The sequence below is a fragment of the Myxocyprinus asiaticus genome, chromosome 1, assembly GCF_019703515.2.
Source record: "Myxocyprinus asiaticus isolate MX2 ecotype Aquarium Trade chromosome 1, UBuf_Myxa_2, whole genome shotgun sequence".
NCBI classification, from domain to species: Eukaryota; Metazoa; Chordata; class Actinopteri; order Cypriniformes; family Catostomidae; genus Myxocyprinus; species Myxocyprinus asiaticus.
The window spans coordinates 2,736,485-2,761,322 of NC_059344.1; the positions used below are offsets into that span (position 1 = coordinate 2,736,485).

Consider the following 24,838-nt stretch of genomic DNA (forward strand, 5'->3'; position numbering starts at 1 on the left):
ATAGCTTTCAACTGTGTTTGATATAATGGCAAGTGATTTTCTAGTACCAAATGATCAATTTAGCATGATTACTCAAGGATAAGGTGTTGGAGTGATGGCTGCTGTCTAGATTTGATCAAAAATGACTTTTTTCAAATAGTGATGGTGCTATTTTTTACATCAGTAATGTCCTGACTATACTTTGTGATCAGTTGAATGCCACTTTGGTGAATTAAAGTACCAATTTCCTCCTGAAACAGCAAAAGCTGCACATTATTCCAAACTTTTGGCCACCAATGTGTGTGTGTGTGTATATATATATATATATATATATATATATATATATATATATATATATATATATAATGTCATGTGGAGTAACCAATATTTAAAAAGTATTAAAATGATTTCCTTGGATAAATGAGAGTGTGCAACACAATCATCTTTTTTTTTTTTTTTTAAACTTTTTCATACTAACAAATATTTTCCCAAATATCATGATTTTTTGAGTCAATATCAAGAATCTATGAGAATATCAAGAAGTTGTCTCAGGGTTACACCATATGACCTGAACAACATTCAGTGTGAACTGTCACCACATGACTTTGATTTGGTGGACAAAAGTGTTTTAAACATTCATCATATTTTGAAGAAAAAAAAATAAAAAATAAATATATATAATTGTTTTTTTTTTGTTTTTTGTTTTTTTTTTTTTGTTTTTTTTGTTTTTTTTTTAAGAAATAGTAGTAAAATATTATTCTGCACTACTCATGCCAACTTTTTTTTTTTTTTTTTTTTACATTCTCTGGTTGGTTACACCATATGAGATTTTTTTACTTTAAGCCTCAGAAAAAAATATATATCAAAATTACTTTGAATTCAGTTATTGAAAACATGTTCATCACATAAGAGGTGTAATTATTTGTATGAACTGGCACTTGTAATGTATTTTGAATTATTTTATTGATCTGGGCAAAAATAAAAAATAAAAAAAAATAATGTGTCATATCATTGACCTGGAATGTCTTAATTCAAATATGGAGATGTAAAATAGCAGATGTGCATCCATATGAAGCCCCATGACAGAGAGACATCACTCCATCACCTTATTTATTTATTTTGATTGGTTACTACAACTACTACTATTGTTGGTGTAATGATTGTTATTTAAAAGAAAGAAAGAAAGAGTTGTAAAAGTAGTAGTAGGGATGGATGGATGGATGGATGGCTGGTGAACAGCACGCGCGCACCTGTGCAGCTCCCACGTGGAGCGCGAGACACAATCACAACTATCTTTGAGCACTTGAGGCAAAACTCCACGCGCACTTTCTGCTGAACATTGAACATCAGACTCTTCCCATACCTTTGCATAACCTTCATACTTCCAGAAAGACGCTTGTGTGGCATTCAGGGCACTAACATGATTTGTAAGTTCTCGTGTCGGAACTGTTTTGTCTCCGGGGCGCGCGCGGCGTGTCAAAGTCTATCCCGCAAATCTATAGATTGTGTTAAAATGGTGCCAGCGCGATTAGAATGACATTTACAACCTACAACCTCCGCCTCTCTCTCTCTCATTCACTCACTCACTCACGACTGCACAATAAATGGATCTTTGGAAGAAAAAAGAGGGAGAGAGAGACGTGTGAGGAAAGAGGAGGAGGAGAAGATAGAGAGGGCAGAAGGGAGGGGGGCATCGGCGTATGCTTGTATACAACTACCCCCGATTTCCATTTTTTTCCCTAACTCGTAATGTATTTAATTCAAGTGAAACGTAATCATGACGTGTGTTGTCATTAATCTCCTCGCCGCCTCTCCCGTAAGTACATTCAGCCTTACTTTCATCACAAAATATCGGATTAATTTACAATAATTGACCTAATCTGCTCTTCTTTTTCAACGATTAAACGGATGCACATTGGTCGCGGGTTTGGCAGCATGTAGACAGTTTTAGACACATCGAGAGAGCGATTGTTGTTGCCTTCATAAACAACAAATACCCGACGACGACTTTTTGGGGGGGCTGATCCGGGTAATGCAAAGCCACTGACACAGAATGCATGCCGCGGTCATCGCCGTTACACCGCGCATCGTTTCTTCCACATCAGGACATGTTGATTTGCGTCTCGTGTGTCTCTGTAAGTGCACATCATGCATGTTCCCGCACATACAGTACGCACTTGATCACTTTTGTCTCGTGCCGGTCTGTGCGCGTGCGTGCGAGTCGTGAAACAGATGCGAGACCCGGGCATGAAAATGTAACTTGGCCTTGAATATTTTCGGAGCCTCTCTCAAGTGTGGAAAAGTGGCCTGAAGTAACCGTAACTACATGCGCCGATGATGTTTGAACTTTCTTTAGTGACAAACAACGCGTCTGCTCTCTCTGCATCAAATCACTAATGCGCTATTTAACGGCATTTGGAGCAGCCTTCCGAAGTCCAGTGCATTGCTGTTTTATTTGTAGCTGTAGTGCAACAGCTTCTGTCGCCTTTGAAACGGAATATTTGATCTCGATACCAATCCAGCTTGACATAAATCGCAGTCACACGCGGTTGCATCGTTAGAGTCGCACCTTCTTTTTCAACTTTGAACTCGGAGCTTCGCGATCATATTCATTTCTGAAAATTACAGGCTGTTCGCGCGTGTCCTAACGTCACCTCACAGATGCGCGTTCGCGGTAACTCATAATCGCTATTTAAACCGCTCCCGCTGTCGAAGAAGGTGCTCGTCGTTTTTGTGGCGAGATTGGCAGTGGATTTCAAGATGAACCCCCATGATGGCACTTTTCAACTGCACCCTGATCGCGTGTCCTTTTCCCCTCCCTTGATCTTTTGTTGAAAGAAAATCAGGAAGAAAATGGAGCGGGATACGGAGGAGCACAACATCCCGTCTTAAAAACTACACGACTGCCCCTTTTTGACCAAAAAACAATGCTGTTGCTTCTTTACATTGCGATCGTGTGCTGTGGGTTAGCGCGTTTACGACGTGCGCGCATTTGTTTATTTATTTCATTAATGTGGCTTTTTAATTGAGATGGCCGCGCGAGAGAAGGCAGCTGAAAATGGTTGCGCGTTACTGACGCATATGACGCGAGGTAATCTCCAGATAAGAGATGGACGGGTCATCTGATGTCCTAAAATACATTATCCGCCCCAACAGACACTTGAAAGAAATCATCGTTTCAAATGCAATGCGTTGTGGCCATTGACATGAGGGTAGCATCATATTTTCTGCCCTTCGCATGAGAGGTGACGGAATGAGACCAGCCCCCCTGAACTGACGTGACAGTTTGACGGATAAAGAGGGCAGAGTAGCACCGAGATGTGGTTCTACTGGGGGCGGGTTGTGCTGCAGAGCCCTGTAAACAACTTTTATAACAGATCTGCTCAGACTCATCCTGATGATGACCTGCACTGAAAAGTGCAGGTATCTGACTTTTAAGACACAGGCTACTTGGTGATTAAACTATTGGCGGGCTAATTAGTTAACAGTTCTCGGATTAGAATGGAGTATTCATGTTTTACAGAGACTAACACCTCTTGAAATACATAACTTATGCAAGTGACATATACAGTGGCTGCCAAAAGTGTTTGAAACAATTAAGCCACATCTAAAAGATGTACAGGTGGAATACCATTGGATTGGCATTAGATGGCAAAAAATACCAAAGCAAGTGGCATTCATTTTAAAGGAAACTATTGCATGAGCAAAGGACACCTGTGTGAACTTGAGGAGAACTGACTTAAAGGGATAGATCACCCAAAAATGAAAATTCTCTCATTTACTCCCCCTCATGCCATCCCAGATGTGTATGACTATCTTTCATCTGCAGAACACAAATGAAGATTTTTAGATGAATATTTCAGCTCTGTTGGTCCATACAATGCAAGGGAATGGGTGCCAAAATTTGGGCACTCCACAAAGCACATAATGGCATCATAAAAGTAATCCATATGACTCCAGTGGTTTAATCCATGTCTTCAGAAGTGATATGATAGGTGTGAGTATATTTAAGTCTTCTTTTGCTTGAAATTCCTCTCCCTGCCCAGTAGGGGGCGATATGCATGAAGAATGTGAATCACCAAAAACACAAGAAGAAGAATGTGAAAGTGATCTTTTTCCTCACCCACACCTATCGTATCACTTCTGAAGACATGGATTAAACAACTGGAGTCATTTAGATTACTTTTATGCTGCCTTTATCTGCTTTCTGGAGCGTAACATTTCTGGTCACCATTCACTTGTATTGTATGGACCAACAGAGCTGAAATATTCTTCTAAAAATCTTCATTTGTGTTCTACAGAAGAAAAAAGTCATACACATCTGGGATGGCATGAGGGTGAGTAAATGATGAGAGAATTTTCATTTTTGGGTGATCTATCCCTATAATACATCCACGAAAAATCACCTTGACACCATTTAAGTTAAATGAAGCTTATAGCATGCATGTAGACTTGCTTTCATGTTTTGTAATTTAATGCAATGACATGCAGACACATCTGAAGTGCGACTAAAATGTCAGAATAGTTTTTTGGGCTACTTTAAGTTTGGACCTGTGAGACACACTCTAAATTCAAACTCTCTTAAAGAACAAGCTTGCATGCAGGGGATAAGATTATTCTCATTTTTGTATAATTGACAGCAGGATGTTTATGCATTTGACAGTGCTGTCTGCTTTATGGCATCACTACATACTAGGGCCATTCACTCAAATTGTAAAGCATTTAAACGTCAGATTCAAATTCAGAAGGATCTGACCCGTTCTAATATTCCTGCAGATATAGTTCAGCACTCCCTGTGCTATTTCAGATACTCCCTGTGCTCTGATGCCAGAATGCTGACTTGCCTTTGTGCACTTGCTGCACGTACCAAACAACTTACAGCTCTTTTCATCGGTGGAGTTCAGAGCTGGAGTAGTGTAAAATACAAATAAACAAATCCCATAATTGAAACTGATTTGTTTAGTATGTTATTCTTCAGAAGACCGCTTAATAAGAGCTCATTTCTGCTGATGTAGTTCACATCCATATTAATCCGTTTAAGTTTAAAACCTCGGTTTCCAGTTTCCTAATGTCATCGTTTTCCAAAGTATGCGGTTATGAAGAGCATTTTCGGTTGTGGAAAACACTGTTCTAGTGTGGATGAGAGGCAAAACTAATGTGTTCTTAAACAAAAACGAATTAGTGTGCACTGAAAAAAAAAAAAATGAATAGTAAGATTTACCTGTGTGTATGACTTTTTTTCTTCTGCAGAACACAAACAAAGATTTTTAGAAGAATATCTCAGGTCTGAAGGTCCATACAATATAAATGAACGGTGGCCAGAACTTTGGATCTCCAAAAAGCACATAAATGCAGCATAAGACTAATCCATATGACTCCAGTGGTTAAATCGGTGTCTTCTGAAGTGATCTAGTTGGTTTTGGGTGAGCACAAGGGCTGGGCAATATGTCTAAAAAAATTGTATCTCAGTATTTTTCAGGTTATTGACTATATTCGCTATTTATCTCGATAATTATGTATTTGCTCTAAAATGGCTCAAAAGTTTGTTTTTTTGTTTGTTTGTTTGTTTGTTTGTTTTTGTTTTTTATCAGAGGAACCAACATTTCATCCAAACAGCCATTGTAGCCAAGTAGATTCAATATTTTAAAGGCATTAAATAAAAATTTAATAATTAGTTTTTCATTAAATAAACACAAGTGAGAATGAAATTCAATCACTGAATCAACTTTATATTTATATTTCATACACAATGATACATAGTAGCTTAAATAGCATCTTAGATAGCATGAAGGTTAGAAATGATGTGAGAATTTTCATTTTTGAGTGAACTAACCCTTTAATTTCATGACATAATTTTGTAAAAAAGTAAAGTATAAGTAAATTTAACTTGTACATTTTAGTTAATAGTACTGAAAGTGCGTAGTACTTAAACCTAGTACAATTTAAATGCACATTTTATTAGAACATTTCTTATAAATATGTTTAATCATGCACCACATGACAGACGGAAGGGAAGCTTAACACATGCTATGTGCATTATTGCCTTTAAATGCAACATACACAGCTGCGCATGCAGACCTCAACACTTGGTGCACAAAACATGATGACTGTACCAGTCAACAGATAATGATCATTGATTAATTGATCATGAACTGGTACTATTGAGTAAAAAAGAGAAGAGTAGAAAAAAACTTCAGACATCACAAAACATGAAGTTACCAAATGAAAAAAATCAACAATAAAAATGGTGTAAATATACTTGCAAATAGTGAAACCATGCAAGCTCATTAATTACTCAAGCCTGGTGCATGCCGGAAACACCAGCTTCAAAAAGTTAAGTACAATTTACTTATTTTATTAATTAGTGTATTACAGTAAACTGTGTTTAAGGGTATTACAGGCAGGATGGTGATGTTACAAGCATGCAGCATCTTTGAAGAAAGGCTTGGGGATACTCAGTTTTTGTGCATTCTGGTTCGAATCACACCCCGTTGACCGTGTTGCCTTTAAAAGTACTCTTCTGAACGCAAACAAATACGAATGTGTTCGCCACACAATGACTGCTTTACAATACTCTTTTAGTACAAAATCTGGACCACTTGCGGACTGGGCTGATGCTGAAGTTTGCATCATGCATCCGGTGATCACCAACATGGACAACCGAAGTATACTTTGGCACTAACCTTTTTAAAATCTCAGAAATGATCTCGGAGGTAAACAAAATAGGTTAAAAATAGCAAAACTTTGATTTTAATTCTGACTTCCCAAAAAAACAAAAAGAAAATAAGCGGGAGAGAATTTTGCACATTTTGACTCACAGGGAGAAAAACTACACTGGGTTTGGTGGGAGGATTGGGGGGGTGGGGGGTGCTGAGAGAGATAAAGTTCAGGTCAAGCTTAGAAACAGGAAATTAATTTTGTCTGTGGGGATTTGTTGTATGACTACATCAAACCAGACTTACAGTACACAAATACACACATGCTGACCCTAGAAAACCCTCTCAGAGATACAAGAAATGAAAAGTGCAGTTCATGCCTTGCACACACACACTTAGTTGCATCAAGTACTGAGCAACGGGTATCTCTCTCTACTTATCAAAGACAAATGTGTCTGAACACTCTCGATATGTGTGAACAATCTCTTCTTAAATGTGACATACATTAGATGGCTACACTGTTGGAGGCTCAGTGTGTCCTCACACCAAAGGCACGACACGTTATTTCAGGTGCTCAAGGCTGCAGTATAAAAAGTGCAGCAAGGAAAAAAGCTCTGTTTTGTCAAAGATGACTGAAGTGCTAGTTCAGTCATATAGAGATTTTATGAAAGTTTTGGATTGGCATTAGATGGCAAAAATACCAAAGCAAGTGGCATTCATTTTAAAGGAAACTATTGCATGAGCAAAGGACACCTGTGTGAACTTGAGGAGAACTGACTTAAAGGGATAGATCACCCAAAAATGAAAATTCTCTCATTTACTCCCCCTCATGCCATCCTAGATGTGTATGACTATCTTTCATCTGCAGAACACAAATGAAGATTTTTAGATGAATATTTCAGCTCTGTTGGTCCATACAATGCAAGGGAATGGGTGCCAAAATTTGGGCACTCCACAAAGCACATAAAGGCATCATAAAAGTAATCCATATGACTCCAGTGGTTTAATCCATGTCTTCAGAAGTGATATGATAGGAGTGGGTATATTTAAGTCTTCTTTTGCTTGAAATTCGATGACTGAAGTGCTAGTTCAGTCATACAGAGATTTTATGAAAGTTTTTTTTTTTTTTTCAGAGTGAGTTAAATTGCATTTATAAGGGTGTGAATTGTAAATGTTATTATTCTTGAAAATGCAACCTTATTTTAAGTACTTGTGTAACAAATGTTCAGTAAATCTAATTAGTTATACCGATCTAATGAAAATTCCACTGTGTGGCACTTAAATTGAGTTAAATATTCTCTCAAAAAGATGAGGTTTATGCTCTACTGAGTTTTAGCTAAATCAACAAAACCATCCTCCCTACCCAAAACCTTAAACCTAAACCTAACAGATAGTGTCCAAAAAAGCAAATATAAGCTGAAAAATGCAATTGCTAAAGCAACTACCTCATTTTGTTGTACTAATAATAAGACACTTTTTGCTCACGAGTTGACTCTCGTGCTCTTCAGGACTCGTACAGTCCTTTGCATCACAAGTGCAACGTGTGCATGGGCCTTAAAATGAAGCCCAAACTCATCCCGTACCCAAAACAGTGTGACCCAACCCAATGGTACCGTCAGATATTAAGCATGGACCATTTATTAAGTGCAAAAATATTCCAGTTACAGTGTAATGCTGCACTCCAGTGTGAGATGCTGAAAAAAACGGTTTAAGTGGTAAAAGGGTTTAGATGTCATAAGTTAGCATTGTTTGAGGAACAGAGCGAAAATTAAATATAATAAGTAATTTGATAAGTAATTGTTGAAGCGCCTCTAGTGTTTAATTCACTAGTAAATTGCCGTAATACGTACAGTGAGCAGTGTGAAATCATTTTGCAAAAATAGGTATACCGTAATAACGTGTTTCTATGCAACCAGGTAGTTCTTATCACATCTTATAAGTGTTGCTCCCAAAATTTGACAGTTCACAAAAATAATTGACTTTCTGACATTTTTAATGTGTGAAAATCGAATCTTAAAAAGTATACAAAATATTGTAATTACTAATTGAATTGCGATAACATTACATACAGTAGTTTCAACTGATTGCAGCCTATTTTGCCTTTCTTTTGTTTTTAAAATATATATTAATTCCATTACATACAAAGCATGAATTATTTGTATGGTGGATTTTTTGTGTCACATGAAATACAAAAAGTGTGTGCCTGCACGTTTGTGTGTGGGCTTTTACAGGGAGTGTAGCATGTGGCCATTCAGACAAAGGTGTTTAGCATGCATGAATCATACAGTGACTAGGTGCCATATTGAGTGTGTGTATGTATCTGTGTGTGTGAATTATTTGAATTATTGAGTGTGTGTATGTATCTGTGTGTGTGAATTATTTGTGCATGCTGCTTTATCACTCTCCTGCCTTCATGTCTCCCCAACCCCCTCTGTCTAGCACCTTATCACTCTCTACATCTATCCAAATTTGGAGAAGCTTTATTGGCGTAACAGGGTTGGTCAGACAGGAACATGTCTGTCAAGGTGGAACAGTGCACTGCCATAATGATAATAATGCCAGCAGACCAAACTGATCGCTGGACCCTCCATTGCAGTGCAGAACACTCTGTCCCCCTTCTTGAAAGATTTACTCATCAAATATGCTTCATTCAGAGCATATTTGTGTTCTTCATTTATATCTGGGTTCTCCAAACCCATTCTTATTTTCCTCTCGCCTGTCTGTCTATCTCCTCTCTTTCTTTCTCTTCGCCATATTGGCAGGCCCTAATCTACCAGCTGATATCAGCATTCCCTGGCACTGTGCCAAATGGCACCGCCGCAAAGAGACAGAGAATGATAGAATGAAAGAAAATCAGTGAAGAACAGAGAGAGGAGGGAATGAGCGAGAAAAGAGGGGGATGGAGTAAGAATCTATGGAGGAGAAAAGATATAGGGGAAATGAGTGACAGTAATGATGGGAGAAAGAAAGAAAGAAATTAAGAAAGAAAGAAAGAAAGGGGGCAGAATGATTGATATAGACTGATGTCCTTGTGATTCACGGCTGAGAAAATGTTAACTGGCTCCACTAGCCTCCGTTTCGTCCAAGTCTTATGTCACATATACACATGCTAGCACATACACAGTAACACACACCCATACACAAACACTTGGTTGTGTACATAAATCCAAATGCAAACATGGGCACACAGTTCAGTCTGTTCACATAAGTAAATACAGAAAAAGATACATAAACACCCACACAAACACAAGCTTAGTGTCACATATTAGTGTCAGACACCCTCACAGATGTTCAGCAGATTGTCTTGCCGTGATCATCAATGAAATTCATTTTCTGTCATTTATAAAAGAAGCAGGTGGGGTTTTTTCCTATGTTGTGCCAGGGCTTGTCTACCCACAACCTGTAGACTTGCTTATTATATGCATGTGTGCAATAATGTGATTGTTTATCTCTGTCAGTGAATTGTGAGTTTAGGGAGTGAGGCCTGGGCTGGGGTGTTGGGGTCAGTTACATCATTGTGACTGTGTTTTAAGGAGTATGTATGTTGTTATTTTGATTTAAGCAGTCACTGTAAGTGTATGCAGGAAGGGTGTGTGGGGAAGTCCAAACATCTCGCGCCCATCCTGTTTGGGACAGTCTGTGTCCTGCCCTGCCCTTCGACCCGTACACAGGAACAAATGCATGTGCACTCATATTTATTCTGGATTGTGCTTGACAGGGGACTGTTGAAGGTAGTCAGGCAGATTGCCACCATAAGATCGCACCCTCTCTCAGTCACGGAAGTGAAGCATGGCATAGACATATTACTGGTGAGTTCACACAAGTCTAAAGGCAGGAGGCATTGTGTACATTTGACTTATTTGAGTTCATCTATCTGTCTATCTAATCACTTTATCTATTCTCTTTTTTTTTTTTTTTCACTCAGACTATGGATTCCCCACCAGAATGTATGCTGGCTCTTTCCTGTGAGCCCCCAATGTCTCCTCCTTCCATGCCCTCGCTGGACCACAGTCCCCAAGGCCTACCCCAGAGTCCTCAATCTACCCTGTCCAGCCCTCAAACTGAACTCTATGCCCCGGTCTCACCCTGCCCCCTTCCTGGTGCCAGCATACGAGATGAGGAAGACGAGGATGAGGAGTTATCAACACCCCCATCACCAACCCCAGCGGTGGCGCTATTTCCTGGTGAATTGGAACTTGGCAGTCCCTCATCTGAAGGCAGCCGTCCAACCACACCATCAGCACCTTTCCCTGGCTTTGGAGTTCTGGAGCAGGCAATCTCCTCTGGTCAGAGTACCACCTGCAGTGATGAGCTGGATCTTCAGATTTTCAACAATGAAGGGATGGCTTTGCCAGGAGGGACCACCTCTGGGCCTGCACTAAGGTTCCCATGCCACGTGTGTGGAAAGAGGTTTCGCTTTCAGAGCATTCTTTCTCTGCATGCTCGAGCTCACAGTTTGGACAGGGACCGTCGGGTTTCAGCTCTCTACCGAACCACACATGTCAAACAGAACCATGTGAGTGATAGTGTAATCCAGAATCTCAACAGCAAACAGCTTGGTCTGAAACAGAGTCCATTAACCGGGTCACTGCAAAAGAATATAGATGAAGACATGGTTCCAGAGGAACCTCTTCACACTGCTAGTAGCCCTCAGTTCCTCTTTGAAGGAACCACAGCACTGACTCCGCCTCTAACAGAGGAAGCACCAGTCTCTACTTCCTTCTTTCCACTTGGTCATGTCCACGTGGAGGACACCACCACCTCCACAGCTACTTCCGCCTTCCGGTGCCATGCTTGTAAGGGCAAGTTTCGCACGGCATCAGAGCTTGCACGTCACGTGCGGATCCTCCACAACCCTTATAAATGTACGATGTGCCCCTTCTCAGCTAGTCAGGAGGAAAGTCTGGCTGCCCATCTGCAGGAGAGCCACCCACCTGAAGATCCTGCAGCGGCCACTGTTTTCCCTTCTCAACCTGTAACTGCACCCCCAGAAACTCCTCTCTCACAAACTACAGTTGTTCCAGCTTTCCGCTGTGAGACATGTGGCCAGCGTTTCACTCAATCCTGGTTTCTGAAGGGGCATATGCGGAAACACAAGGACTCATTGGACCACAAGTGCCAGGTGTGTGGCCGCGGTTTCAAGGAACCCTGGTTTCTTAAGAACCATATGAAGGTGCATCTCAACAAGCTGGGCCTCAAGGCTGGCTTGGGAAATCTGGGGCCTGCTGGATCCGATCAGACCAAAGGTCATGCAAGCACACAAGTGTTGGGGGCTCTGTATTCCAACCTGCTCCTGGCCCGCAGTATGGCAGGTAGCAGAGGCTCAGGAAGTCGCACAGAAATGTCAGATGGTGGTGTTGCAGGCTCGAGTAAATCATCTATATTGGGATATCTGGGATTACCCAAAGACATCAGCAATGGAAGTTGCATGGAACGCCTTCAGGAAGTTGCACAGGTTGCAGAAATGGGTAATGGAGGAGGAGGAGGAAGGGGAGCTGAGGCAGCAGATGGAGCAGACCAGACAGCCATGTGGCAGCTGGTTGCTCGCAGTCTGGCAGCGGCTCAGCACAACCAACTGCAGCAGCGGTCCCACTCACACCATCAACTTTCTTCCACACGAGGCACAGTCACTGGGGAAGCCAAACAAATGAGAATCTACCAAGGTGGACTGGGTTCTAGAGATGAATTGGAGGCCTCTAGTGCACCCTGGGAGTGTCCAGATTGCGGAAAGATGTTCCGAAGCCTTCAGCAGGTGGTTTCTCATGCCTCTGTCCATGTCCAGAAACCACAGAAAGGTCAAAGTGCTCAAGGGGGCACATCAAGAGAGGAGGATATTATAAACCAAGTCAGTGGAGCTCAAGTAACAGGCAGAGTGGGGCACAGAGTTAATGACAATGAAGACATAAGGCAGGAATCAAAGCAACTCCCATCAGGAGTGGGGACAGCTGGGAGCTTCCATTCGATCTTATCACATCTCTCTGGTAAGGATCAGCCAGCATAACCAAAAACAGATGACTTTATTAGGACAATATTTCTGATCCTTTACAATTCTTCATATGTTTTTGCTCAGCGGGAAGTTGATTATATATATATTTTTTTCAAAGAGTTCACTGCTGTTAGTTTTGTAGCATTTCCTCCCTATGTTCCAGGGAAGCAGGATAGTTCTCAGAAACATCAAACTGTGTAGACACTTATTTTCACTTCTCTACTCCAGGTCAGAATGGTTCTTCAGCTCCAAGAGAGCGTGTTCGGGGAACAGGGATAAAGGATTGCCCTTACTGTGGTAAAGCCTTCCGATCTTCTCATCACCTTAAAGTGCACCTTCGTGTTCACACGGGTAAGGCCAAGAAGCATACACTACAGACACATTTTGCAGTCTTACGAATTTTTATAGTTAAATTTTGTATGAAAATTTTTAGTAAGTCTTTTATTCAAATTTTTATCATTTTTGTATCATCTTAGATGTCTTGCATTTTATGTCCATTCATGTGAAGTATTTTAGCTTTACACTATTAATGTGATATATCACAGAATTTCTCATGATGATGACTATTGTGGTGGTGGAGTGTTTTTATTAAATTATGTCAGTTATTCATATTCATTACATTTCTTATAATACCCCTAAATGGTAATTATTCTGGTTAAGCTTGATTGAAGCCATTTTCTGCCTATTAGGTTCTTCCCAATGTTCCCTCTAATTTTTTTTACAGCACTGAGCAAATAAAAATTTCTCTGAGCACAAACTTCAAAACTGTAAGCAACTTGTGCAAAAATGTCTTCTGTGACCGTACCAGTAGTCTACATATAAAGGGCATGTTACCATAAACTAATAAAGTTTTGGATGACTTACCCCCTTCTGTTAACTGTTTTACAACAAGTACAGCAACTAATAATAATAATATGACAGGACAATATTTTTAAACAGCCACATTTTTATTAAACCATATATATATATATATATATATATATATATATATATATATATATATATATATATATACAGTTGCAATCGAAATTATTCAACACCTCCAAGACAGTAAGGATTTACAAAGGTAAGCTTTTCTGATGACCCTGAATTTTTAAACTTTACATCTATATCAGTTGGGTGACACATTCAAAGTCATAGTGTGAATATATAACCTAATATTTCTAAATAGCAGGATTTTTTAAAAATACAGTCATGTCATACTTATTCAACCCCTATTGCATGTAGCTGTTTCTTAAATATGTAAGGCTACACAAGAAATTGTTTTAAAACAAAATTAAGTCATCAATCTGCAATGGCACTTATTTAAGTTTTAAAATTTAAGTTTAGCGTTGTAAGCAAAAATGTATTTCTATGCAAAAAATGCAATTAAAAATAAGCTGTCTCAAAAGCTAATAGAGGAGATTATTTCATTACACAAGAAAGGTCATGGCTAAAAGTACATTTCCAAGGCACTTCAATTTCCAGCAGACAAAGTTGGCAGCACCATTCATACATTTTTTAAATATGGTACAACAGCAACCTTCTTGGGGTGTGGAAGAAAGCAAAACTTCACCAAGGGAAATGTTGACTTGAATATTCAAGAAGTAATTAGGAAAGACCCGTGGAGTCCTGGAAGAAGGTTTTATAGACATATGACACTAAACTGAAAATGAGTTTTAGACCCATGGGTCAGCAGTACGTCTGGTAAGATGACAAGGTGATGACAAGAACGACATCATCCCCACAGTCAAGCATGGAGGTGGGTCAGTCCAGTTATGGGGGTGTTTTGTGGCTGCAGGAAACGGCTATCCTGACTATGTGACTGACACCATGGATTCTTTCAGGTATCAGGCAATTTTGGCATGAAAAATGTGATGACTTCAGTGTGTAAATTGAAGCTCGGTGATCACTGCACTTTCCAGCAAGACAATAACACCAAGGATACATCCAAGTTGTCCAAAATCTGGTTCAGGGATAGGTCATGGAATGTCCTTAAATGGCCCTTTCAGTCCATCATTAAAATCCCATTGCAAACCTTTGTTGGGATTTCAAGGAAGCAGTGGCAGCACAGAAACCAAAGAATGTCAATGAGCTGGAAGCTTTTGCTCATGAGAAATGTGTACAAATTCTAATAGAGAGGTGTCCGAAGTCTGAGAACACTTACCTGAAACATTTATTTGCTGTTATTAAGGATAAAGGATGCTCCACAAATTATTGACTTTGGGGGTTGAATATTTTTGACATGACATTTGTGGAGAGAATTAGTTATTTTTTTATTTTAAAATTTGGGTAAACTTAACTCTTTATTCTCAAAATCACTCAAATGTGTATTAAAAACTTACTTTGACTGTTTACTGAGGTTTTAGTTGATGTGTTTTAATTCACATCACCAGAATTTATTGCTGGTCAGGGGGTTGAATAATTTTGATTGCAACTGTATATATATATATATATATATACTGACACCATGGTGCTGCTTGACCTTCTAGACCTTCATCAGTCCCTTGACTGGCCCTGCAGGTCTGTGGAAGACCTCTCTCAGAGCAGCATCTAAAAAAACACAGATGCACCACAATAGTAAAAACACCACATACACCACCACATTATTACAGTAATACTTAAGATCAAAGTATTGCTAGGCACTATACAAATAAAAGTGCCTTCAATCTTCTATTTCTGTCTGTTTCACTTCAGTGATTATAGACCTTGTTTAGGTATATACACTTCCTTGTTTCTGCTTATTTCTGCTGGTCTGTACACATACACCAAAATAGTAACCTAACCTTTAAACAAAATGTAAAGCTTCAGTCAGCTAATTAATAATTACTTTATACATTACAATGATATGCTTAAGGTATTATTAAAATTGTTATTACAGTAAACAGTAAAAATATTGTCCAAATCAAACACATGAATACTAAATATATTTATTTAGCATTGTAGCCTACCTTAAAACTTCTCCCGCCTGTCCTTGTCCCCTTTCCAGTGGTTTTAGACCTTGTCCAGATTTATAAGGCCCTCTGCTTGTGTAGACTGGATTCTCATTAGCTGATCCAAGTGTGTGGTCTCAAGTCGGTTCCGTGATTTTGTCTTGATATGATTCATCAGACTGAAACCGTGTTCACAGTCTGCAATAGACGCTTGGAATGTTCCACAAATGTCAATCAGCTGTACAAGCTCAGTGAAAACCTCACTTTTTTAGTGTCCAGGTTACCATTTCAGCAAATGTCCACAGCGCTCCCATCTTTCGTTTTTCTTTAATAATGAACTTGAAATCCTTGTACTGTTGATAGATACGCTCTGTGGCAGTCTCGTCCGTTTGTTTTAGAATAGCTTGAAACTTCTCTGTCAGTCTGGTTACATCATCTGTACCATGATCAAAATCGAGTGTTGAATCCAGTGTTTCTAGGTTAAAAGCAGACCATCCTTTAAGCTCACCTTCAGGAAATCGAGCATCAAGATGGTCACAGACTTTAAGGACAAACAGAATAATGTCCGCTGTATTTACAGCACTGTCACTTGTTTCCAACAGCTCGTTCTCTCTGTTGCTCCAGTAAACATAATCTCCGAGATACTGAGAACGAAGTTTTTCCATTTAGCTCTGGCAAGGCAATGGGCGTCAATGATGGTAAGATTGCTTCGCTGCAAGGAGACACAGAGCTGAGCTAGTTCTTCCAACACATCTCCAAGCACAGTGAGATCAACTCTGTACTTCAGATCAGTCCGTTTTTTGTGACAATATTTTGCAATCGAGTCGTCGTTGTCAGCTTCTTTCATGCAATACTCTGTTAATAAACTGTAATTGCACAAAAACGCATTTACAGCTTGGCAACGTGACAGCCAACATACCTCATTCAAAGGTCTGAAAGCACCTCTAAAACATTTGCTAACTCTTCGAATTTGCTTTTCTTCACAGAAGACTTACTAAATAGTGAATATACTGTTCTAAGCAGTGTTTCCACTTCTTTCATCAAAGGCACACCTGTCCAAGCATCATCAATTACCAAATCCTCTCTATGAGCAACACAATGTTGCTCCATAAGGTGCGGTATCTCTCGTCTCAGTATTGCAGTGACTCCATTATATTTACCTAACATGACAGAGGCGCCATCGAAGGTTAACATTACAGTTTTCTGTAAATCAAGTCGGTGATCCATGTAGAACTTTTTATTGCATCCGCAATATGCTGAGCGCTGCATCCTACCAGCTGAATGATCCTGGCAAACACAGTTTTGTAAGTGATGTCATTTTGCTTTCTAAACTTAATGTAAAGAACCAGCATTGTATGCACTGTAATGTCTGTGCTTTCATCAACTATCAATGTGTGAACATGGGCATTTCTCACACTTTCCATAGTCTCAGCTTGTACAACTGCATAAATTGACTCCACAAATTCAAATGCATAGTTTTTAACTTCTCCAGCTGTCGGGAAGGCTAACATATTTCACAAGATGATCATGAATTTCTTGAACAGACACCATTGACGCATTCATTTTGATGGCAAAAAGCACATTATCGATATTTTGATTTGTTCAGGGTTTGACTTGTTCTTATTGGCAAGGTCAATACGCTTTTCTCTTGATTCTCTCGACTCCCCAAGAAGCTGGTTAATCGAAGTTCCATGTTTACGATTATATGATGTTTTCACAGCAGCAATGTGACCTTTTTGTGTTAAGTGGCATTTTAGGTTGTCAAGTTTCCACTCGGTCCACATTTTTCCAGTGGAAAACTCTCCTTTAATTTTAGCTTCAGAGCAAAATTTGCACATGACCCCACTAGCTCCATAGCGAAATATGTTAGACATTTTAACTGTCTTACTAGGACCATCACTTGTATCCATTTGAACTATTTCATTGTAGCATGGGGGGCGTGGTCATGTGTCAGTCTGCGGGAGAGAGAGAGCAGTAAGGCTCATCACCTGGTTCATAATTATCTCTAACACCTGTCTCTCATTATAGTGATGGTGGAGGGAGACTTAAAAGGCACGCCAGAGCATCAGAGAGAGAGAGAGTTACGGACAGCTGTCTGACACCTGTGTGTGTGTTTGTCTTTTTGGTTAAGTTTATCATTAAACCTTTATTTATATTGTTAAGCCAGTTCTTGCCTCCTCCTTTCCATTTACCTTGTTACACTGGTGCCGAAACCCGGGAAGGAGGAGCCGAGAACCGACAGTTGAAAATGGTTGCGCTACCATGCGGAAATCACAATACAGTGGGGTTTTTTTCTCCTTTTGCTGAGGTATTGAATTCTTACAAGTTGCTTTACATTTGCAGGTCAAATTTTGGTTTTGAAAACAGGCAAAAAGAAACAAATTTCTCATGAAATTCTATTTTCTCCTAAAGTCTATTGAAAAAAGAATCTCTAACTGATAGAGAGGGAAGTGGACGGCCAGATACACAACAAAAAGACAAGTAAATCACAGTCTCTAGTTTGAGAAACAGACTCCTCACAGGTCCTAAACTAGCAGATTCTAAATGCCAAAGACCTGCATTGCTGCAAGTGACAAACAGAATATTTTAAGAATACAACATTTATTTAAATAGAAATAGCCATTTGTAACATTCTAAATGTCTCTAAATCGTCTCTAAAATACATAATGTGCATTGTGACTGAAACACATTCCTATTTCAGGTTTATTCTCACTCACGTATGTCCAAGTATTTTGGCTATTAAGTTAGCATACTGTACAAAACTAATTTAATGCAATATCATAGAGGAGGAAATGTATCCTCCTTGATATTGCAGCAATTATCCAGATATGGAATGAGATTATTAAGCAAACTGTTATCAACTCCATGCCAACTCAATAAAATAAGGCAAAAATAAATATTTTACACAGTGTTTAGTGAGAGATATGATTGATTCAAACACTAAAAGTGGTTGTTCTGTATATGTATTATTGTATTACAGTTATATTAATAAAATCTTAATTAACATTATGGGTATTTAACATATTGAGATATTATTATTAAGTAAATTGTAGCATTTTGTTACATAATGTTTTGTGATTTCTCATACATTCTTTATATAACATCCATCCCTTGCACACTTTTGGCCTCTAGCTGGTGAGGATTTTCAGACAGATAAACAGCAGCACAGGGCAGGGAAGTACAGTACAGCACCATGAGCGAGAGTGTTACCCGCTAGGACAGTTTATTTTGAACAAGAGGGGCGAACAGTTACAGAATTTAACATGTTAAGTGAAAATTCAAAAGAAGATTGAAATGTATGTAATTGTAACTATACCAGACATTATTAATAAAACACGGGAACTTGTGTCATGGGCATTTTTGCCTCCATATTTTGAATTTCGGGATAATTTTGTTAATTTTTGTGGCATTTTTGCCCCGAGTCCCCGTTAGTTTCTGACACTATTGGCATTGTATCTTTCTAAGGTATTTAAAAGTTTGTTTTAGACATATAGTAGCAAGTAAACAAGATATCCCCACATATACACTGTAAAAGCCAGAATAATTATGTAAAAAATACAGTAAAAATGTAAAGAACTTTACAGAACAACCTGTAAATTTGACAGTTTAAAACTGTTGTAATTTACATGACCACACTGGCACTGTAAAAAAAAAAAAAAATCTGTTACATTTCCAGTAAAAGAAAAAAATGTCATAAACTTTATATTAACCTTCTGAAACTGTAAAAATCTGATTTTCACTTTTAATGTATTGTTAATCACCATAGTAACGACAGAAGAGCACATGATGACATGAAGTTCACCAATAGTGGCTCTTCCAGGAGCAATGACCAATAAACATGTAGAGACAAACAAACACTAAACACCATCAGTGTAACACATGTGAAATTAACATAATGTAATAAACATTAACTAAACTACATCAAATATAACACAGAACACCCCAATGTACATAACTGATATTAAAAATAAGAAGAAACAACTATTCCCATAACAAATAATGAAATGTGATGGGTAATGCAGGGAATTCTAAGAAATGTATTTTATTTTTTTACCATAATTTTAACAATAATTTACTGTAAAAAGTGCATGTATTCTCTTGTTAAACATAATGTACATTTTTGCAATTAATTAATCATACATTTTACATCAAGAAAATGTAATATTTACAACATTTTATTGTAAAAAGTACTGTATTGACATTTTTTTCTGTAGCATTTTTACAGTTTTTACCATTAAAATTACAGACATATGAAATATGAAATATGCTGAAAATCACAGTATTACAGTTCTTGTATAGAGACAGGGCAGAAAGTCTTAGAGAAGCTAGAGAGGACATTGGTGGCAGTTTATACAAGCTGCTGAGCTCATTATGCTGTGCCCTGCGGGCTTCCGTCGTGCTTATATAGATTTAGTGCTTATAACTTTCTTCTTACCAAAAATTCTGAAATATTATGTATTTATTTGTACTTTGTAATTATGGTAAAAAAAAAATAACTGTAGAGAAGTTGAATACTTCATTTTTAATCAACTCAAGTAAAAGTACTCTTATTTATTTATACTTAAAAAAGTAGAATAATGTGAAAAATGTACTCAAGTACTGTAACAAAAGTACAGGTGCATCTCAATAAATTAGAATGTCGTGGAAAAGTTCATTTATTTCAGTAATTCAACTCAAATTGTGAAACTCGTGTATTAAATAAATTCAATGCACACAGACTGAAGTAGTTTAAGTCTTTGGTTCTTTTAATTGTGACGATTTTGGCTCACATTTAACAAAAACCCACCAATTCACTATCTCAAAAAATTAGAATACATCATAAGACCAATAAAAAAACATTTTTTGTGAATTGTTGGCCTTCTGGAAAGTATGTTCATTTACTGTATATGTACTCAATACTTGGTAGGGGCTCTTTTTGCTTTAATTACTGCCTCAATTTGGCATGGCATGGAGGTGATCAGTTTGTGGCACTGCTGAGGTGGTATGGAAGCCCAGGTTTCTTTGACAGTGGCCTTCAGCTCATCTGCATTTTTTGATCTCTTGTTTCTCATTTTCCTCTTGACAATACCCCATAGATTCTCTATGGGGTTCAGGTCTGGTGAGTTTGCTGGCCAGTCAAGCACACCAACACCACGGTCATTTAACCAACTTTTGGTGCTTTTGGCAGTGTGGGCAGGTGCCAAATCCTGCTGGAAAATGAAATCAGCATCTTTAAAAAGCTGGTCAGCAGAAGGAAGCATGAAGTGCTCCAAAATGTCTTGGTAAACGGGTGCAGTGACTTTGGTTTTCAAAAAACACAATGGACCAACACCAGCAGATGACATTGTACCCCAAATCATCACAGACTGTGGAAACTTAACACTGGACTTCAAGCAACTTGGGCTATGAGCTTCTCCACCCTTCCTCCAGACTCTAGGACCTTGGTTTCCAAATGAAATACAAAACTTGCTCTCATCTGAAAAGAGGACTTTGGAACACTGGGCAACAGTCCAGTTCTTCTTCTCCTTAGCCCAGGTAAGACGCCTCTGACGTTGTCTGTGGTTCAGGAGTGGCTTAACAAGAGGAATACGACAACTGTAGCCAAATTCCTTGACATGTCTGTGTGTGTTTGATGCCTTGACCCCAGCCTCAGTCCATTCCTTGTGAAGTTCACCCAAATTCTTGAATCGATTTTGCTGGACAATCATAAGGCTGCGGTTCTCTCAGTTGGTTGTGCATCTTTTTCTTCCACACTTTTTCCTTCCACTCAACTTTCTGTTAACATGCTTGGATACAGCACTCTGTGAACAGTGTTTGTGGCTTACCCTGCTTGTGAAGGGTGTCAATGATTGTCTTCTTGACAACTGTCAGATCAGCAGTCTTCCCTATGATTGTGTAGCCTAGTGAACCAAACTGAGAGACCATTTTGAAGGCTCAGGAAACCTTTGCAGGTGTTTTGAGTTGATTAGCTGATTGGCATGTCAAAATATTCTAATTTTTTGAGATAGTGAATTGGTGGGTTTTTGTTAAATGTGAGCCAAAATCATCACAATTAAAAGAACCAAAGACTTAAACTACTTCAGTCTGTGTGCATTGAATTTATTTAATACACGAGTTTCACAATTTGAGTTGAATTACTGAAATAAATGAACTTTTCCACGACATTCTAATTTATTGAGATGCACCTGTAGTTGTAATTTGTTACTTTCCACCTCTGATAAGAGCTGGAATGCCCTAATTTAACTGTAATGCTCTAGGAACTACTCCTGATGTTACATAAAGTGACAAATTCTGCCATCTATCAATTACTGTGTGTAACTGCAACATGTGCACATACTGTACAATGACCTCAAAGAGTACATTCAAAATGCATCTGAAAATACTTTATGCTTTATAGTTTATCTTTTCTCAGAAAGAACTAACTTTTCTTAGCCATTTTTTCAATGACTTTTAACCAGCTGTTTTTTCAGTGGATGTATGAAGTTAGTTCCCCTTAAGTTTCCTAGCAGCTTTAGCAGAGTAAATTCGGCTGAATTATGCCATCATTTACTCCCTCGTGTTGTTTGAAACCATATGACATTCTATCTTTCTTGGAACACAAAAGGACATGTTTTGAAGAAGGTTTACTATGTAAAGCATCATGCACTTTAATTTCATTGCACAAGTGCAAATGAAAAAATTTCAGCGAATAATGCCTTAAATCTGACTGTTCTCACACAGAGCTATTGTATAGCTTCAGAAAGCTTGCAATATAGTGCACAATTAATTTGGACTACTTTTACCTATTTCTTTGTTTACTGGATGTGTGTGTGTGTCCGCTTCTTGGAGCTGTATATTCATTATATATGCTTTCAATGTGTTTCAAAAGAGCTGCACATGCACAGATGAAGGCCACTAGACTGCATTTCCACGTCAAGTGGGTCATTTGGGACAGGGCCAAAATGTGCTGCTCTCAGGGTCCCAAGGACCAAGGTTAAGAAACACTGCTCTAAGTGTCCAAATACTTTTTGGAGCCACTGTAGTTATTTCACACATAATTTATTTTTATTTTTTCTAAAAAACTCTTTTAACTCACCATGCAATGTCATTATTTGCCAAATGTGTGCTATTGAAATTACATTTTAGTCTTATATCAATGTACAGAAAAAAAAAAAAAATTACCTTAAAAATCTATATATTTAACAAGAGCCATTTCTACCTTCTTTTAGGAGAGAGACCATACAAATGCCCCCACTGTGATTATGCTGGCACTCAGTCTGGCTCTCTCAAGTACCACCTACAGCGTCATCATCGTGAGCAAAGGAATGCTATGGCAACTTCCCCAAACTCCCCTTCACCGGGTCTCCCCTCTCTGATTGGCTCTTCTCGTGAAGGGGGCAAAAAACAGTGTCGGCTCCCCTCTATGTCCTACTCCTCTTTTGGGAGGGTTCCTAGAGAGGCTCCTTCTTCCAGGAATAGTCAGTCATGGTCTGCAGGCCCTTTAGAGAAGAAGGATGGCTCATCGTCTGGACATCAAAGAGAGGCAGACTTAGAGAGTCAGCATCGAAACCTGTCAGGGATGATGGGAGCACTCTTCCCTGGTGGTTTGAAAGCAAGTTGGACAGGGGAGGCCCCACCCCCCAAAATGCCCAAAGTGTCCAGACGGAAGCCCCTTACCACAAGCCGCATGGTGTCTACAAATGGGTACACTTCCAGTGGGATCGCTTCCAGTGGTTGTCAGGAAGGAGGCTTTGAACCACTTGACCTTTCCCGTCGCCCTTTACAAGTTGAGGGGCCAGCGACTAGTCCTGGAGGTGGACCATCAACGGGCTCTAAAGGAGAGAATGACATCCTTAATCAATGTGTGTTCTGTCCCTTCCGAACATCTTCTGTTGAGCTGATGGCAATGCACCTTCAGGTTAATCATACCAGCAAGTCTCGCCGCAAGAGGGGCACTCCTGTCAGTTCTGCCAACAATTCTCCAAGACTAACCCTGCCTGGGACAGACCATGACCCACTGGCACTATGGAAGTTCCTCAGTGTAGGGGATGGACTAATGTCTCCTGAGGATTGGGTCTCATTCAAGGCAATATCTGAGAATGGAGTCAGTCCAGAGAACAGGGAAACAGAGAACAACTTCGAACTGATCCAAGGACTGGTGGGAACCACAGAAAAGGGGATTAAAATGAGAGAGGACTTAGATGAGGAAGATGAGGTGGTGGACGAGGAAGAGAATGACCTGGAAGCAAATGGCAGCTTTGGAAATTTACCCCAGCATCAAAGCGAGAGGGCTCACTCTGTTTCACCAGACCTCGCAGCTGATGATCTCCCTAAGGAGGAGGATGGTATCTTGGGGAAATAACACTTAAAGAGAGCCCTGGATGAGTTCTGAGCTGGAGGCAGGGAAGAATAAAGTAAACTGCGAAGAAAATATTTGGGAGTTGTCCAGGGTCCATCATATCATTGTGACCAAGGGTAAAACAGTTGTTATGCTAACATATACTGTACAGTACATAATCAAAACCTTCAGAAGTATTTACAGTAAAGGCTTTTCCACCATATATACATAGCCCCCCTTGGTTAGTGATAATTTACCTCTACACACACAAAGACTTGCAATCACACAGAGATATCCAGTATTGTATGCTACTCTAAAGGTGCAGACACGTTTAACTTTGCATGGTGTAGAGGTTACTGCCAATCTAAGCAACTTCCTATTGGTCAGTGATGCAAATTCACATGTCAGAGTTCACCAAACTTGAACTTCATGCAAAACCTGTGTAGGCAAATTCTTTGCCAACAGAAGTCCCTCAGGTGAAATTCCACATTGTGTGGATTCACATTGAGATAACTCTATTTTGCCTGTGGAATTTCGCTGTGCAAAGGTAAATATGACTGCACCTTAAAGGGATAGTTCACCCAAAATGTTTTAATTCTCTCATCATTTACTCACTCTCAAGCCATCCGAGATGTGTACGACTTTCTTCTGCAGAAATGAAGATTTTTAAAAGAATATCTCAGCTCTGTTGTTCTTCACAATGCAAGTGAATGGTGACCAGAATTAGAAGTTCCAAAAAAGACATAAAGGCAGCGGTGAAGTAATCCATATGACTCCAGTGGACATATCCATATCTTTGAAGCAATATGATAGGTATTGGTGAGAACCAGATCAATATTTTAGTCCTTTTTATTGTAAATCTACATGTTCACTTCTACAATCTGGTGTGGAAGTGACTTTCACTTTCACATTTAGCCACCAACTGCCCCAACCTGGTTAAAGGTGGCGATTTATAGTAAAAAAGGACTTAAATAGTGATCTGTTTCTCACCCTCATCTATCATATAACT

The 24,838-nt window shown here is 39.1% G+C and overlaps 1 protein-coding gene across 1 annotated transcript; it reads left to right on the forward strand.

The window, feature by feature from the left end:
* Positions 1-1,658: 1,658 nt before the first annotated feature.
* Positions 1,659-24,463, forward strand: LOC127441568 (zinc finger protein 219-like). The gene is made up of 5 exons (XM_051699147.1): positions 1,659-1,795; positions 10,354-10,444; positions 10,561-12,616; positions 12,850-12,972; positions 22,721-24,463. Exons 3-5 carry the CDS (start codon positions 10,564-10,566, stop codon positions 23,851-23,853), a joined length of 3,309 nt encoding a protein of 1,102 aa, XP_051555107.1. The 5' UTR covers positions 1,659-1,795; positions 10,354-10,444; positions 10,561-10,563; the 3' UTR covers positions 23,854-24,463.
* The last annotated feature ends 375 nt before the right edge of the window (positions 24,464-24,838 follow it).

Bases quoted from the DNA above. Each gene is read 5' to 3' on its own strand.
- LOC127441568 (XM_051699147.1), top strand. From the start codon at position 10,564: ATGGATTCCCCACCAGAATGTATGCTGGCTCTTTCCTGTGAGCCCCCA. The intron at 12,617-12,849 runs GTAAGGATCAGC...TCTCTACTCCAG, and splicing joins GATCTTATCACATCTCTCTG to GTCAGAATGGTTCTTCAGCT. The intron at 12,973-22,720 runs GTAAGGCCAAGA...ACCTTCTTTTAG, and splicing joins GCACCTTCGTGTTCACACGG to GAGAGAGACCATACAAATGC.